The 18,089-nt window shown below is 35.1% G+C and overlaps 3 protein-coding genes across 3 annotated transcripts; all 3 read right to left on the bottom strand.

Annotated features, from left to right (window-relative positions):
• Nucleotides 1-56: 56 nt before the first annotated feature.
• Nucleotides 57-1,226, bottom strand: LOC7457743 (agamous-like MADS-box protein AGL103). Its single transcript, XM_002321568.4, has one exon. The coding sequence runs from the start codon at nucleotides 936-938 to the stop codon at nucleotides 228-230; it is 711 nt and encodes a 236-aa protein (XP_002321604.3). The 5' UTR covers nucleotides 939-1,226; the 3' UTR covers nucleotides 57-227.
• A 526-nt stretch (nucleotides 1,227-1,752) lies between these two features.
• On the bottom strand, nucleotides 1,753-3,858 carry LOC7457742 (transcription factor MYB98). The gene is made up of 3 exons (XM_002321567.4): nucleotides 3,142-3,858; nucleotides 2,908-3,034; nucleotides 1,753-2,507 (listed from the first exon to the last, which is right to left on the bottom strand). Exons 1-3 carry the CDS (start codon nucleotides 3,732-3,734, stop codon nucleotides 1,917-1,919), a joined length of 1,311 nt encoding a protein of 436 aa, XP_002321603.2. The 5' UTR covers nucleotides 3,735-3,858; the 3' UTR covers nucleotides 1,753-1,916.
• A 5,522-nt stretch (nucleotides 3,859-9,380) lies between these two features.
• LOC7453771 (probable boron transporter 2) lies at nucleotides 9,381-15,261 on the bottom strand. The gene is made up of 12 exons (XM_024586300.2): nucleotides 13,969-15,261; nucleotides 13,704-13,786; nucleotides 13,420-13,612; nucleotides 13,191-13,329; nucleotides 12,824-12,989; nucleotides 12,282-12,448; nucleotides 11,987-12,160; nucleotides 11,766-11,861; nucleotides 11,197-11,334; nucleotides 10,792-11,111; nucleotides 10,232-10,502; nucleotides 9,381-9,902 (listed from the first exon to the last, which is right to left on the bottom strand). The coding sequence occupies exons 1-12, from the start codon at nucleotides 14,070-14,072 to the stop codon at nucleotides 9,591-9,593; spliced, it is 2,163 nt and encodes a 720-aa protein (XP_024442068.1). The 5' UTR covers nucleotides 14,073-15,261; the 3' UTR covers nucleotides 9,381-9,590.
• Between the last annotated feature and the right edge of the window lie 2,828 nt (nucleotides 15,262-18,089).

Here is an 18,089-nt window from a genome sequence, read left to right as displayed (position 1 = left end):
TTCTTCGTTTCCCTCAAGCTTTTTATCATCTGGGCAAAAGACACAAAATCAACCACTTCAATGCACTTTTCAAATCATAAATCAGTTTGCTTTGATTCAAAATAACTATTATTACACTGAAATAAAGATTGAAAAAACGAGAAAGGAACCCCTGTGCTCCCATAACCGGGGATTCACCTGAAACTGCTTCCACTGACTAAGACCTGGTTTTCAGGTGGCTGACAACGTTACTGCTCAGGAGTAATGGGCTGGCACTCGAATCCTGCTAACTTCAATAGCTCTGAATCCCAGAAGTACTCTGCTAAGTCCTCATCAACTATGGGGTTCGCACACATGTTTTCAACCATGAAGATACGGTTATTTGCATCTATTGGCTCCGGAACAGCACGATCACAAGGGACCAAAGCATGATCAGTATTATCATTGCCATGAGCATTTGCTTGTCCTTTATCACCGCGGATGCTCAACAGATCACCGATTTTCCCCCTCAAACCCATCAACTTTTTCTCTAGAGTTTCAATGAAGTGCAAGAAAGCATCCCCACTTAGCCCCTCGATTTGATTTGAAAAACTCTCGGCCAATGCTTCGAGCTTCTTCCTTTTCACCTTCTGTCTCTTCAATCCGAGCTTTCCCTTGACATTCTCTAAATAACCCAGGAGGTTGAACTCACGTTTCTGCATGGCATGAAGTCCTTTGTAGAACCCGATTTCTCTCTTAACCTCTGCTGCATTCTCTGGGTATGTTTCGACGGTGCCATCAGGACCGAAACAGACCATGCAAATCGTGACAGCACACAAGGTCTTAAGCTCCTCTACTTTCTTCTTCAAGGTTGGCTTTCGCTTTGAGAAGCTCACTGCTTGGGTTTCTTTGTTACCCTCATTAATCTTTTTCATAAACTTTTCTCTTCTTGTAGCCGTTTTCTGTGATTTTGTAGCCATTGCGTATTTGAAAAGAAACAAAGACAAAGTAGAGCTGAGAGCAATAGCACTGGCGAATAAATAGAGATATCACAGACTTGTGGTCAGGGAAAAGACTGAATTCCGCCTCTTTTTTTTCCTGTTTCTATTAGGGTTTCTCTAGCTTCCTGCCGACATTAAGAAAAGAAAAGAAAAAGAAAATTCGAAACTTAATTGGCTTTAGATTTTGGCTTATTTGCTTTTCTCAAGGAAAGAAAGCATAATTCTTCCTTGTTGAATTCGGATTTTTTCTCAAACAACCGATTAACTAAATTCAGATTTATTGGGACTTAGGGTTAGGGATTTAACTCATAATTGCCATTAATTTCCTAACTGCCAATCTTTTTAATGTTTACTTATTACCATGTCTTTACCACATTTAATCAGTGCTTGCATGAGAAGATCTTCAAGAGATTTAACAGAAGCCACATCCAAAGATTCTTAATTCCAAAGCTAGAGAACAAACATCTCAGTACTTCCATGGAGGTTTTATATTATAAATCCCTCAAGAGTTAGAATGATTTTACCTTGTAAACTAATAATCAGAATGAAATTAATTATACAATCTAATGTTTTTAGAAAATGTGGATATATATTGAACTGAAAATCAAATGAGTATAAAAAAGAAAAAGGAAAGATCAGAGAAAAGAGGATTTTTAGTCTTATTCAAGAATTCAAGGTTCCCTTGCAAAACTTGAGAATAATTCTGTAATCAAAGCCTTAACATAAAATGCAAAACTTGTCATCTCACAATAAATTATAACATCTTTAGTTTCTTCACTTTCCTTTCCTTTCTTCTTGTTCCTCAAGCTCTGAATAACACAATTAGCAACCAAGAAGTTCCTCCTTTTCTGTTCTTTCATTAGTTCTTTAAATTTGCTTATAAGAAAATCTTAATCCTAAATTAACTTTCCGTACTATCTCTATCCAAAATAATGTATGGCCATGGCTCTTAAGGACTTACATTTTGCTTTGAGAGATCATTTCTAGTAAATCCACCTCCTTCTTCACTTCAAAACCCATGAATGGAGTCACATCCGGTTCTGGCACATCCATCTCCAATCTCTTCTCATGAGCAACAGAATCATCACAAGGTAGCCCATCAAGAATAGAATCAACACTGCAGCCCCCTCGAAATATTTTCTCATGAATATCATAATCCGGGACCTCGTTAAAACTATAGTTTGGAACTAATCCATCATCATTATCTTTGAAAAGGACCAAGTCCCGTGGCAGCAGCTCTGGTGCTTTCATTCTGGTATCATTATCTAGAATGATATCAGTACTAGCAGTAGTTATCCCAAGGCCTCTCCCAGTAATGCCCGAATCTAAGTTCAAGCTCTTGATATAATCTTGCAGAAGGGAGGCTCTTGGATACTTTGGTCGACATTTTCGCTTCGAGTATTGCTTCCTTTTGGTTGCATTCCAATGGTTCTTAATTGAGTTTTCTGTCCTTCCCGGCAACATCTTGGCAATTTCTGCCCATCTGTTGCCTAATTCTGAATGTGCCTGTATCAATACCTTATCCTCTTCTACACTCCACGTATCCTTCTGTAATGAGAATAATCAAAGAGACGATAAGAAATTGAACTGGCATCCTTATCCAGCTTATGAATATAATGCCAGACACCCATATACACATGTCATGTATGCATGATTCATGAGCTGTTGATTTACTTTCTCTAACAAACAGAACTTGGATCTATTCTATTAGCCTTTTTTAGCTCATGCATCAGCAAGAATTGATTAAGAATCTAAGATCTGCTAGCAATGCAGTATTACTGGGGCATAACTTCAAACATGAAATAAACTCCCGCAAAAACTGCTTTTAATGCCCTAAATTTTATGTGCGATTCTTGCTTAAACAAGTGATGATATATCAAAATAGATAACAGCAATACACATAAAATAACAGAAGGGAAATTGGGAAATCACTCCCCATCACGTTAACCTTGATATTAGGCCTTAGATGGTTGTGCCATCTCTCTCTACACTGCTTTCCTATCCTTCCAGGCAACATTTGAGCAACATGACACCATTTTCTCACTCCATTCTGTTCAACCAGCTGGATCAGAATCCTGTGTAAACATGCAACATATATAATAACGCCATTATTGGAACCTAATTAACATGAAAACAAAAACCCCAGGGATGCATGCCTAATTAGAACAAGATATGTGTGTACCTATCTTCCTCAGTAGTCCATTGCCCTTTTACTATACTGTTCTTCTTAGGACCTTTCCATGCCTTTCTTGCCGGAGGTAGAAGTGCCCTAGTCTTGTTCAAACCCATTTTCCTTTTGCACTCATTCGTAGCAGCACTCACGCATGAGACTTCATCTGGTACAACAAAACTCACAGGCGTTATTTCTTCGAAATTCAAGGACACATGGCCCTGGTTGGATCCGATATCGTCAATGGGATTCCTTTGATCACAAGACATGTTTAAGTAGGCACCACTCTGTAAATCTTCGTTGACTTGACCATGTCCATGCCCACCACCTCCATTGATATTACCTACGAATGGCTTGCACTCATAATCATAGAAATCAATATCTGATGATAACCCATAAGGAAAAGCATCAAAAGAATCGAAGTTAGACCCAGTTTGGACACCAAAAAATGGATTTGATGCTGAGCCATTAGCATGAAACTGACTGTCATGATCATCATCAAGATGGTCAAAATCTTGAAGAAAGCCTTTTGATGATGGGCTAGCAGGTACTGTTTCAAAGGGAAAGTAGTCTTCTTTCATGTATGGTTTGTTTGACAAAAACATCGGTTGAGAAACTCTTCTGAGGTTGTTGTTCTCAAGCTCCAAGAAATCTTGAGGCTCAATAGTCTGGGTTTGAGACGAGTACTAGTGTAGGAGTTACCACCTTAATATATAGTGTTGTTATTGCTTAATAGGAGAAGGCAAAAATGCTCTTATGACAAGATCAGTTGAGATCTTGACCACTGGTTTCTAATGATCCAATGGTTGACATTGCATACCATTGCTTAACACTAGTGCCCATTAAGCTTCTCTCTGGGGTGTTATTAATTACAAATTCTCTCATAATTCTTAATTTCTTGTTGGAATTACTTAATATTTACATCTTTGTAGGAATGATCAAGTTGGTCAATGGCCTCAAATGGTAGAATCTAATTGATAAGATGGGAACCTTCTAATCGGATACGTGGCAGTACTGCACTATTGGTTAGCATTCAAGATTAATAATGAGTCAATGCATTAATTCTCCAGTCAACCTAGATATATGCCAATTAATGCATGGTTCTCAAGCTGCATAATGTAAGATGAATCTCTTAATTACTGCGTTGAGGAGGAGAATTAAGTAAGAGAAGAATTTATTAATTTCTCCAAGGCGTTTTGCTTAGCAAATTAATTAATTCTCTTTTGCTTGATGGGATATATTATATATCTGAGGCGAAAAGGATGTAATAAACTCAAATGTAATAACAGTGGAAAATGGTAACTGTTATGTCTTCTTTATTGATCATTCTGATATTAATTCTTTTATTCTTTGAGGTTACGAAGAAGATGAGTTTAATGCAGTGATTCTCTAATCAGTACATGCCCTTGGCGTAGACTACTGAAGTTGCAGGAAAAAAGCTAATTTCTATGGCCTCTTGGACAGTAATTTAACACACACACACACACACACACAAGATGCCAGCGAAAAATATTTCATCAATTATATACTATTTATTCGTATTACCAAATCTAAGGAGAAGGAATACAATTTTTTTCCTTTTATTTTAGGTATTAAATTTGTACCTTTTACGAGAGTGTTTGGAAACGTGGTGTAAATTATATTCTCAAAAAAGTTTTTTTTGTTGACCCATGGTTTGGACTTTGAGGCTTCATGAGAGATAGCCTGCAAAATCTCTCTAACCTTTTCTTTTTGTTGCAGTTGATAACAATTTGCAGATATTGAGGGGAGGTGACTTCATTTAGAATTTTGAGATGTTATAAATTGGCTCATGTCAGCACCTTAAACTAAATATTGGTACTCTTTTTTTTTTTTTTTTGTTAAAATGGGTTCAATTGTCTTAATTTTTTAAGCCACCACTATAGTGGTTGAATTCTAGAAAGATAAGCGACAATCAGCTGTTTCAGCAGGAAACATATCAGTTGATTTATTTATTTTTAGAATAAAAGGGATGGATGATCCATGGTGGTCAGATTCTAGAAAGATAAATGACAGTCAACTATTTCAGTAGGCGGTGTGTCATCTGATTTATTTATTTTTAGAATAAAAAGGATGGATGATAGGCCATCCACCCCTTAAAAACGTTAAAAAAATATAAGGCCTAGACACTTGTGCATTAGCTTTTTTTTTTTAATAAGCTTTAACGTGTTGGGTTGTTAGGCCCACACACCTGGGTTCTTTTGTAGGGTTTTTTTTTGTAATTCTTTTTTATTCTTTATTTAGGTGCAACATAAATTTAATAATAAAAAATCATTAGACCTGGACGAGTTCTTGGCACGAATCACTGATTCGACGGGTTATGACACAACATTTATGTTTTTTTTCTGTATTTTCCCCTAATTTTAAAAAAATACAATTTAACCGTTTATTATCATTGATTTTTTTTTATTTAACATAAAATGAAAAAGAAATTTCATCATTTTTTTTTATCATTTAGCTTAAAAAAATTATGCCTAATTGGAATCTATGTTTTGACATAGTTTTTAAATTTTGTTTGTTAATTAAAATTGTCTTAGATCAATCAATATAATATGATATATTTTAAAAGTTTTAGCTTAAATCCTTTTATAAATATTTATTTATTTATTTCTAGATTTAATGTAATTTATGATGAATTAAGACCCAACAAACAAAGATCCAATCAGAATAAAGAGAAATTACTAGTAAGAAAACGTTTGTATATTCGAACCCAGTCAGATTTCATCATTCGGGCAATCAAAAGGTTCGAAAGTTAAAAGGCCTTTATTTTGTTATGAAAGGTTTTTAACCGGACCCCGTTTTGGGTGTTCTTCTGGATTCAAGCGGGCTTGATTGATTCATAGAAAATGTTTCTTCCAAATTAATTATTATTAGTTTTGATTTGCAATTTGAGCTTGACTCGGTTTCTGACTCATAATTTTCCTTAACCTAAAATGGCCCATAGCCCAAATATAGATTGCAATATGGCTGTGAGAAGGCAAATGCTTCAAATAGTTTGAAATGCAAAGTTTTTCTATGTTTATTGTGTTTTGACCTTAATACCCTAACAATACATTTGAAACTTGTCATTTACCCCCCACTTTTCCTTAGAACTCGTTTTATTATATAATTTTTTTTTTAAAAAAAAGATTAAAGAGTTATTACTATACCATTTTATTCTTGTTAATTGCTACGAAAGCACCTAATTAGACTAATGGTGATGGAATTTTCAAGAATTTGTGTATACTTCTATAGTTGTAATTTCATTTGAGTTTAATCATGGTATAAAATAATGGTCATATAATAAAATAAGAGGATGAAACCATAATTATAATTTTTTATACAAGTGAGACGAACTATACATTTAAAAAAATTTATTATGAAAGAGTTTTTTAAGAAACTAAAGAAAAAAGAAACCAATCAAATGATAATTTTTAGAATATATCACGGGGATTATATAAATACCATAAATAAATATGAATTTTTTTTAAAAATAAATAATAAATGTGAACTTATTGATTTTAAGAGATGATCCTCGCAACCCATTTTTTACCCTCACTTCTCAATATATTCTAAAAAATTGTATAAAGAATTTTTTTTTTTCCGATGCAATTCAGTCAATTTACGATCGTTTTGTACATTTTATTTTGAGTGACAAGTTTTTATAAAAGTAAATAAAACAAAGCTTACTAAGCAAAATGATAATCAAGGAAAAAAGAACTAAGATAATGGAAGATCAAATAAGATAAGGAAAATTCAAAGTTTAAAACAATAAAAAGAGGAGCCCCACCCTCATCAACGAGTGGATTCATTATCTTAGTTCTGATATAAGCTATTTCTAAGCTTATGTTCCCATGAAGCTTAAATCCAGGCATACGGTGGCTTCTGTGTTAAAAGCAATATGAAGTTGAATCAGACGTACAGAACTTTGAAGTATTAACTGATGATTTTCTTCAAGGCAACTTTTCCTGGGCCACCTGTTCTAACTTGTTAATCAACTGAGCTCTGATATTTGCGTTCCACAATTAGTTCTGGTCCATCATTCCATACTGTTGTTGTGCTAAAACAAATTACGCTCTACATGAGCAGTCTTAAGATGATAAGTGCAATCTGAAGATGTACAGTGCAGCCACTACGCAATCCCTTTCCTTTTAAGAACAAGTAATGATGCAGAAACCATTCCTCTTGCACCCAACAAAGTATAAAACCAGCAAAAGATATTCTCATAGCACAACTCCGACCAAACTATCTGACTTCATCCAAAGTTTTAAACACTGTTGTTGCTTATATTAAGGCAGAGTTGAAGACACAGATTTAATGAAAGTGTCCACTAGTAAATCTTTACTGTATGGATAGGATCTCCATTTGAGACTATGGGCCCCGAGTGGATATATATCAATCTCCATCATCACAACCTGTGTAGTAGAAAGGAAAACAAACACTGAAAAAGACTAATAAAGAAGCATTATTTGGGCCCTCTTGTGCTTAGAGTAGATGTAGTGGAGAAATTATATACTTAGCACTAGCATTTGTACCCTAGCTCGTAGGCAGTATCATCCAGAAAGTCCTAGGAAATCCATCTAAATGGCCCTTGATTCTGTATCCCAAGGTAAATGATGCATCAGGGCAGATGGACGTGAGTGCTAAAATCTAGTGACATCCAAAGAGACATACGCTACAGAAGTCTTAATAATAAAGCACCATACATTAAAGGATGAAGAGAACTCATTACAGCTAACTAGAACTGATTAGAGATGATGGCTGGCAATTAAGAAAGTAACTAATTAGGGCAGAAAAACTCAGTTGATTTATTAGAGTCACATAATAGTTCCACGATGATAGCACCTAAGACTTGCACAAGTCGAAAGCAAAAGAATACCTAATCGAAAGGAAATGGTCAAAGAGGAAAATATGATAATATGGAAATGATCAATTCCAAGATTATAAAATGTTATCAGTTAGAAAAGATGGAAAGGGATGGAAAAGGTAGCTCACACCTAGTTATATATAGGCTTGAGCCATTACAAGTTGTAAATGTTAACGCAAAGTTGCATGATGCAAAAGTCGATTCTCCCCTCTATAGCTAGAGAGAATATATTGGATGAGATTCCCCCAAACAAATTCTTGAACCATTGGTGGAAGCTTGATAAACATGAACATAATCCGTATAGCTGTCAGAACTTACTCTGAGAAGACTATTTTCTAGCAAAAAGGGGAGGGAGCACTTTAAAAAGACTACTCAGTAAAGCAGTTAGTCTCAACACAACTACGCACCTGTTTTCCATTCCGAAGCTGTAAAATGAACACCCGGGCCACAACTGTTCATCTGAATCACAAACTCATACTGCATGGCTTTTTAAACTAGTCTACGATTTTAACACCCTAGATGACAATCTGGAAAAGGAAGTAAAAAAGAGAGCACACAAACAAAAGAATCCAACACCTGTCTATTTGCGTTGCCCTATTACATGAACATGCTCCCTTCTCTATGGTTCTGCTGTCAAACGATGCTAATCAGGATGCTCATTTGAAACTAGATCATAAAAGTTTTTAGTTAAGACCCTCAAAGCAATCAAATCTCACGTTTACCAATTCAATATTAACTGATGTGGTTAAGGGGTCGTCGGGTTGGAAAAGATAAAACATTCAAATCTAATAATGGAGTCACTTCCATAAAGAAAATAAAGAAGGATTCCCAGTAATTAGATGAAGGATGCTGGTACTAGAAGAGCCTTTTTTTTTCCCTTATTGGTGCAGAAGTTGTCTCCTTACTAAGAATACTAAGAAAGTATATGATGCAAAGCAAGGAGTGCGTAATTTCTAACAACCATTGCAATCTTAAAAGAGAAAGCAGGACAGTCTTTTTTGTGCTCAAGTTTTACTTTCACATGCATAACTTAAGTGCTTTCTCTCAAGTGTAGTGCTTTTGACCACAAAGTTGAAAGTTCAAATTCGTAGATAAGTCACTTCATGCAAAAATGTTGAAAGAATTGTCTCTGAATTCCCCCTTGCAAGAACCCTCTTCTGCGGGCCTGCAACTGGGCAATGACCTTTTCTAATTCTTTTTCCGGCATTTTAGATCATGGTTGAAGCATTTACCCACAAATTATTGATGAATACCAAGGCTCTTTTGATAGATAATTTCCTTTATTTTCCACTTCTACATCGTCTAAATGCTTTCCCGGCCAACTTAAATAACAGTAAACAACACTGAAAATAAAAGGGAGGAAGAGGAAGAGGAAGATTCTAGCCAAGAAACAAAAGTGCAAATGACATTTTTTAATTATCATATGTGTCTTCTGCCCAGCCTATTGGGAGATAGAGAACAATGAACACTGACAGACATACTATGATTAGAACCAAGAAGACAAACACAAACCTATAAGATAAAACTTAATTACATAAATTTGACAAAGGACCTCTCGAGCGACATACCGACAACTAGACTCACCAGAAATATGAATTTAGCATGATGACGAACCAGGATTGCTTTGACCAAGGTTAGAAAACCCAGGACTAGGAGTTTGCTTTAATTCAGCTCCCTTACCAGTAAATCTAGGGTTCCGGTCAACCCTTGGTTCACTAACACGTGGGCTGTATGCCCTTTGTGAAAGCCGTGGACTATATGAAGATTTCATATTCTCTACTGAACCTGGAGTGGAACTTGTTACTTTAGGGCTTTGCGTGCGGCGGATCTCGCCACGGCTTCGTGTGATAATTTCATCAAGAATTTCCCCATCATCAATATTAGTAGTTCTGGCTTGTGGATCCTGATCCTGTCAGATACATAAAGCTTTGTATATTAGAACCCAAAACTTCAGGACTATTTGAACTCCAATTTATATCATTGTAGTCGGACACCAAGAAGAGTGGATCCTGGAAGACAAATACTTGAATGCACAGAATAATTTGTGTCTGATAAGCTCTGTGATAATTTAGACCTAGTGAATTGCTAGCAAATTGCAAAATCCAAATGGATTTGGCATGGCGCAGATCCAGAACAATTTATCATTAAAGAGAATCAGGAAACTAGCTTTTGCGCAAACCTGAGCTGTAAGCATGCCTAGCTGAAAAATGAAATGAAGAACGAATGAGATGAACTTACTTCAAATGTCATGTTGTAAGATACAGCAGGAGCTTCCTCATATTCTGCAGCATCCAAGTCTTGAAGATGGGCTCCTTTGAAAAACTTAGGGAGGACATACTGCCGCACTGGAACAAGAAGCATGATCAACAGTGGGAAAAGGACACCAGCAATTGGAATCCATGTTAAGCCAAAGCATAAAAGCAGGTAAGATGTCTGGAACAAAGTGAAGGTGGCAATTGTTTTGAAGGGAACCGTCTCAATGAAGGTAGCATGATAGTCCTCCAACACCCTGGAAAACAGAAACCTGGATTAGATGTCGGATTCTTCTGAGGGTTGCCATGGCATATAAATCATCATCATCATCATCATAATATGGTTTCTTATTAAATATGGTTTTATTAGTTATAGAATTATCTTCTTCCAGTAGATTTTAAAACACAAAATCAATATATGCAAAAGCTAAAAGTCAAAACCTAGTGACAAAACAAATAAAAAATGGGAGATGCAGATGAGGATAATTAACAGAATATAGAAGAGTGCCTAGTTAACAGGATATGGCTGAACGAGCATGCACTCACTTGTATCTTCTGCTTGGAGCAGTAAAAAGCAACAATATCCTCTCCCAAAATTGATTTCCTGGCAAGCTTTCGATGGCCATAAAAGCAAAGTAACCCCAAAGAACTGAGGACGGGATCTTTTTCAGAACAGGCATAGCAGCAACACAACCACCAACCATCAATGCCTGAAGCAGATTGCTGAGACGTTGTTCTTTGACCTCAACTGGTAAAAGATCATCTATATCTTTATCCACATCAAAAACAGTCTCATCAACAGGGGCATCAATGTAGCCAGTACTTGAGGACAGCTGTATTGTAGATTCTTTCAGCTCTTTTAGTCCCTGTTTCAAGTAAAGGTAAGGAAAGAAGAAAAGGAAAACTAAACAAATATTTTGTAAATAAAAAGTCATAGGCAGGCTAATCTACCAGGGCAGATGGCAGTTGATAGACTAATGGAGTCTGTATTTCATTGTATGCTTCTTGCATGCTTTGGTATAACTGACCCAGGTTTGAATTTTTACCCATACTTTTTCTGGCAGTTGAAACAAGTTTATTTCGCAGAAGCTGTGTGAAAGCAAAGAAACAAAGATGATGAGAATCAACAGCCTGTATAATACATAGATAGAGACATTTATCAGTGTCAAGGAAAAATAGGGAAGCATTTAAATGCACATCCAGTGTTGAACAAAAAGGAATTTGAAAACAAGCAGGGAAGCCAATAACACGTAAGTAGTGTTTCTCATAAACTTCCTCCTCTAGAAATACCGATTATTTAAGCCCCTCGCCCATGATTCAGATCATAAAGGGAAAAATGGTTGGACACTCATCTTGTATGTACACGTTAATGCAAAGGAACAGGTGTGATATGTTCTTCAGTCATGTTATTTTTGAGCATTAAACACCAAACTCAGAAATTTAGAGTAAAGAACTTGGATCACTCCTATTCTCAAAACCAGATATGTATTATACAAATTTAGAACTTGAAAGGCTATTACCTGATGTTTCAGGGTAGCTAAGCTTTTCGTATGCATTGGAGATTGTGGAATTACACCATTTGAAGGAGGAATGCCAATAAGACCACACAATATAACCTGTCCAAAACAAATTCAGGAGAAATGTAAATAAGAAGTGCCTACATTTCTTCCTGCTTGCTGTGATTCAACCATTTTAGTAGAATCATGATGAGAAAAAACGATGTCTCTGAATAACACACTACCAAAAACCCGAGAAGAAGAAGATCATAGTGATAGGAAGATGGTTTCTTCAAATTGAACTCCTTTTGCTGTGCAAGTTGTGATGCAACACTATGATCAAAGTAGTAAAGCACAGCAATCATAGTTGCAGGAATAAATGCTCCAACTATATATAAAGGAGGCACATTCACCATTTCCTGCACCAGTAAACAAAGTATCAGTACCATTCCAGGACTTGGAGGAATTATTGCACAGGTGAAGCTCTGAATCAAGTTATTGCAAATCTAATATTCAAGGAAGTTTTGTTCAAGGATTCACCTTGATAACTGTCCAATTTGAGTATGCACCAGCAGACCATGGATTTGGACTAAAAAGCCGCCTTGGGATCCCTCTTGGAACATTATTAACTGGTATGTATGATATGGCTGTCCAGACAAGCACCATAAGTGGAACTCCATAATCTGCAATGAATCCTCGTAGCCAACCTTTGAATAAAAATAAATGAAGAAGGGCTGTTAGTAAAGTTTATGAGACACGTGCAGTGACCTTTGAGAGTATATGGGGACAGTGGAAACTTTTTCTTCATGGACATGTTAAATTCACCACAGGGAAAAAATAATCAGACGCATAGAAAGATAGACACGAATCCCTCCCCTTTTAAACTATTTTCAAGAGGCCTTGGTTTGAGAGAGAAAGAGGGCAGGGCTTATGGCTATTATGGGTACCACTAGTACAGATACTTGTGGAAAAGAGGTAAACTAACCATAGAACTACAAGTTCTTAATTGAGGATGACTGCTGTAAAACACAACCTACAAGATGCAACAAAAGTTTATTTGCCTTTGGACCTCTATTTCATACCTGTACCATAGCGCCAGGCTCTAGCCTTACGGCTCCTTAATGCAGTCAGAAGAAGGCCGAAGGACAGAACCAATGCAAACATTCCATTGCCAAATCGCCAAGAAGGTTGAAGTGCAGTCTGCTTAAGATTTTCCCTCTGGGGTATGCGGAACTCCTCAACAACTCCCTATAGTATGAAACCCCAAAGTTATGATGAGAAGACAGTCTATGCAAACTCTACTACATTTTTGAATTATCTAATATAAGAACTTCCAAAAAATCATTTTTTCTTGAAAAATCCGATATACAGTGATTTGGAAACATTTAATTCAGAAGTTAAATAAATGGATTTATGATAAAACGAAGTGAATTCATTAAGAGCGTTCACCTTTATGGCCTGCTGCATAAAGAGCATTGCAATAAGCAGGCCAAACAATTCACCAGCAACACGCGTAAACCTGTTGATTATAGAGCATGCACCCAACACTGCCAGCAAGAAGAGCAACAAAGCTGTCCACACACAAACCCTGAGAACACATAAAGTGAAGGAAATTCTTGAATATCACCAGAAATCCCACCACGCATATCAGCTAAGAAAGTTTGTTTTGGTCATATACCATCCAGTCCAGGCTAAAAAGAGATTAGGCCCCAAATCCTTTCTGTCCTTTGCAAAGTCGAACATAAATGTATACATCAACACTGTTGGCTCAGCGACCCCCAGTATGAGTAGGGGCTGTCCTCCGACAATCGAATGGATGATGCCACAAAGCGCTGTCGATACAAGAGTTTGCACTGCAGTCAATGTTCCATCTGTAAAATGTAACCAAAAATAAAGTCTCAGCAGATGACTACTGAAATACTCATGGAAGAGGAAAGTGGCAATATAAAAAAGCCAGCCAACCTGTATCTCTTTCTAGCTGCTCCCCAAAAGATATCACAGGAATTGCCGAAGCAAAGAATATATATGTTGTTGGAGCAAGGATCCTAAATGGAAGGACATAATATTGTTGACTTTGATTAAAAAAGGATTCAAGATTTCATCTGTTACATTGATCATAGACAAAAGCTTCTGTTGTGCTCATATTGACATAAATACTCTATTAGTAAATATCACAACCATAGCATCTGATGTGTGTGATTAAATATGTGTAATAAGAGTCACAAACCTGATGCCCGCACGTAAACCACCTTTCCAGTCTTGCTTGTAGCACAAAAGCCTTCCTCTAAGATCATTTTTTATTCCACGTAAAGGAACAAATGTCTCCTCCATGAGAACTCAGAGTTTTGGTGAATATAAAAGCAGTGAGATAGATTGAGATTTGGTTCAACAAACTAATCTATGATAAAACACGAAACACAAGACTCCATCTGGATTTACTACTCGAGAGGCCACTATGAGTAGCTAAACTTGCATAGAAGAAGGTAAAAATGAGAACCTATGGGCAGAAAGACAAGTAACAAAAGCAGGAACATAATCCTGAACTAAACATTTTGGAGATATATATGTATACAGTATACATACAATTCTGTAAGTAAAATATACAGTTACAGATTCTTACATTTCTAGGAATATATAAAGAATGATATTGGTATATTTTCTATCAAGAACAAAAGAATCGTTTAGCAAGGAGTCAAATCACCTAATTAGTTAGTTAAGAATCAATGATACTAGCGGACAGAATCCATAGTGAAATAAAAGGACTCTGAATTAGCGGAAAGAACAGATACTCTCCATATGCACAGATCTTCTTAGCGTTTGATTTTAATGAGATTTGGATGCATTAACACTGATTTCTTTACTTCATTATCAAGAAAAGCTTCCTGTTCATCAACTAAGTCCCACCAAAAAGCACACTAACATAACAGAATGCAGTTGAAAGATTCAAATTACATGTTACAATTATGAAAAACTAAAGAAATTTTAGAGTGGTGAGGGGCTTAGACAACAAGAGCAACCAAACTAACGAAAACCCATGACCAAATACTGCATCTTTCAACTTTTTAAAACAAATTTAAGGCAAATGGGCATTAACAGAAGGGGACATCAACCTTAAGAATCCAAGAAAATGGACTAGACAAGAAAAGATTGTACTAACGAGAACCCATGATTAAAATCACAAGAAAACTGATTTAGAGCAGCGGTAAGCAAATGGACATCAACAAAAGAAAGGAAAGAACCAAGAACAAGACTTTAATCAAGATCACATTATTAAAAAAGGACCCTTTAAAGCAACAATGGAAACTCTTTCAAAGATTGCAGTTTCAGGGTACAGTTACATGACCTGAGAGAGCAAAAGAAGAAAATGACGACGGAGGGAACAGCTACAGAGAAATGAGGGCTGTAAAATGAACAGAAGTGTGTGTGAGAGAGAGCTGAGAGAGTTTTAGCAAGCAGAGACGGTGAAGAAGCAATGGAAGGACTCTGGGGTGAATGAGTTGGGATAATGTGTGGTGACTAAGCATAAATATAGAAGCCTCTTTTTCCTGGTCCTCCACAATAAAACAAAAACATACGAGAGACTTATGTAAGAGGGAGAGAGACTGTGTGTGCGCGCGCGCGAGAGAGAGAGAGAGAGAGAGAGAGAGAGAGAGAGAGAGTGAAAATAAATAAATAATACTCTTAACGGTTGGCCTAATTTTCAAATAAAAAGAATTATAAAGAGATAAATATTTGGAATAATAAAGAAACAACATCGACCTGAATAATGCCAATTTTCTAAATCTCAATCATGAGTTAATTAAACTAAATCAGTCACTCTCAAATCATAGAGGTGAGGACTACAATTTCCTATCAACAAATAAATAAATTCTAAATGATAACTATGCTTTTGGGTTAATGATAAAGTTCTTTTTCATTATAATTAAGAAATTATTATTATGGTAATTCGAAATTTTTTACCAGATATACAACTACTAAATTAAACTTACTTGTTAATGGAATATATTTACTAATATAAAAGAAGCAACTCAATTTAATAGCTTAAACTGTTAGGTGAGGTCTCGAGATATGATTTTTATTGTTCTCTAACACATCTCTTTAAATGAAAGCTCTTTAAACTTGAAACTTGCACAGATCTATATTATTTTGTGCTTAATTTTTATCAAAAAATAAGGATAGTTAGATTCGAACTTGTAACTGTTTGGTCATCAAGGCTCTGATACCATGTTAAAGAACCAACTCAACCCAATAGCTTAAACTGTTAGGTGAGATATCAAAATATGATTTATATTATTTTCTAACAACTAAGAATGTAGATTTCTTTACTATAGAAATTGAAGAAAGGATGGATTAAGGGGTGTTTAAGAGTATAGTAGATGTTGTTTTTCAAAGTGCTTTTTTTATTTTGAAATGTATTAAAATAATATATATTTTTTATTTTTTAAATTTTATTTTTGATATCAGCACTTCAAAACGATCTAAAAACACTAAAAAATAATTTAAAGCAAAAAAATTTTAAATTTTAATTAAAAAAACAGGTTCAATCTCAATACCAAATAAGCACGAAAAAATTAAAATAACCCTTCATTGTGTTTAGAAAATTAAAAAACAGGTTCAATCTCAATACCAAACGATCTGTAGGGGCTAAAAATAGCATCAATTCCATCATTTTTTTTCCAAAACTACAATTATCCTAACATCACGCATTGCTTTTTCCCTAATGAGACAAGTGAAAAGCTAAACACCAACGCAAGGTTATACCTTGTTAATTACCACTGGGTTGAAGAAAAGCAATATATATATATATATATATATTATTGTCTGCCATCATGCATAAGAGGTGAGAATTGAATCTTGGGTGTGAAATTTCGAGAGGTTAAAGAACGACAAAACAGTGATGCATCTGCCAGCAAGAAAAAGGAATGAAAACACCAAGATTAAGGATCAACTTGGTCAAGATGATATACCAAAACTAGCCTTGCTGCCGGGAGAAAGAGAATCTTGTTAGAGAGATTGTTTTTTAAAGTATTTTTTATTTATAAATATATTAAAATATTATTATTTTTTTATGTTTTAAAAATTACTTTTAACATTAACACGTTAAAATTATAAACAAACTTAAAAAATTAATTTTAAATAAAAAATTAAAATTTAAAAAAATATCATTTGAAACGCAGTATCGTAATTCCGGAACATTTTAATGAAAGAGGAAAGGAACCTTTACTGAAAAAGGAAGGAAATCCTTTCAGGTAAAAAGTTGCAACATCCTCACTCCTCGCTGTATCAGCATAATACATACTCCTAGCTTTATTTAGTATTATCACCATGCCCATTCATCAACTGCAGAGCTCAATTTAGATTCTTTAATTAGCTTTACCTACTTCATTATGTTCATGACCAAGGATACTCAATATATATTTTTATACATCCATCATCTTTAAATCTTTAAGGTGTTTTTTTCCGATTATCTTAATAGTTGGTTTTAAAAGTGTTTTTTGCTCATAAATATATTAAAATAATATTTTTTTTATTTTTTAAAATTTCAGCCGCAATCCCAGACAAAGATTTATCATGAGATGACCGGTTGTTCTAACTTTAATGTGGAATAATTAAGCTATCATCACAATAAAAAATAAATACATTCCATCTTGCACTATTGTTTTTTTTTTTTTTGAGAAATTAACCTAATAAAAATTTGTGTGTGTGATGGCCTTTGAAGGCTAGTTAACCTAGTCTAGGTGGTCTACTGGGTTATGCATGCCCCTTACAAAAAGGAAAAATGAATTGACAAAAAGAAATGATGATTTACACGTAACTCATCGCCAGCATGCTTGTCGAAATTCCCAGCAATACGACAACATGTAATGTGTTTTCGTGTCATTTTCCATAGAAGGCAGGGTATCCTTTCAAGTGGTCCAACATCAAGCATTGGTAACTTGTCACTTTGGTACGAGATTCATGTCTTCTTGTGATTTGAACTTGTATATTTGGGTCTGGTTCCAGAATATTAACCAAAACTAAATGGTAAGGTGTCAGTTTTCTTACTGTAGCTATAGTTTAATATAAATTATTACAGTGAAATTATTTTTTTATCTTTAGTGAAAAAAAAAAAAGAAAAGCCTTGAGCATGGGGTGCTTGGGTATTTTTTTACTAGTTTATTAGTCATTAAAAGATAGTCTAGAAATGTTTAAGTCTTTTTCATTTTATTTAAAACTTAAAAGTTATTGACCAAGAGTTTTTTTTACTTTTTATAAATTTTTAAACAATAAAAATGCTTCTTTATCATCTGTTTTTTAAGTTTTTCTATTATTCATGTACAATTAAGGTACCTTTTTTTGTCTTAGAAA

This window comes from Populus trichocarpa, chromosome 15 (assembly GCF_000002775.5).
Source record: "Populus trichocarpa isolate Nisqually-1 chromosome 15, P.trichocarpa_v4.1, whole genome shotgun sequence".
NCBI lineage: Eukaryota > Viridiplantae > Streptophyta > Magnoliopsida > Malpighiales > Salicaceae > Populus > Populus trichocarpa.
Note: the sequence above shows the minus strand (reverse complement) of the source record. Positions and strands in the feature narration are given on the sequence as shown.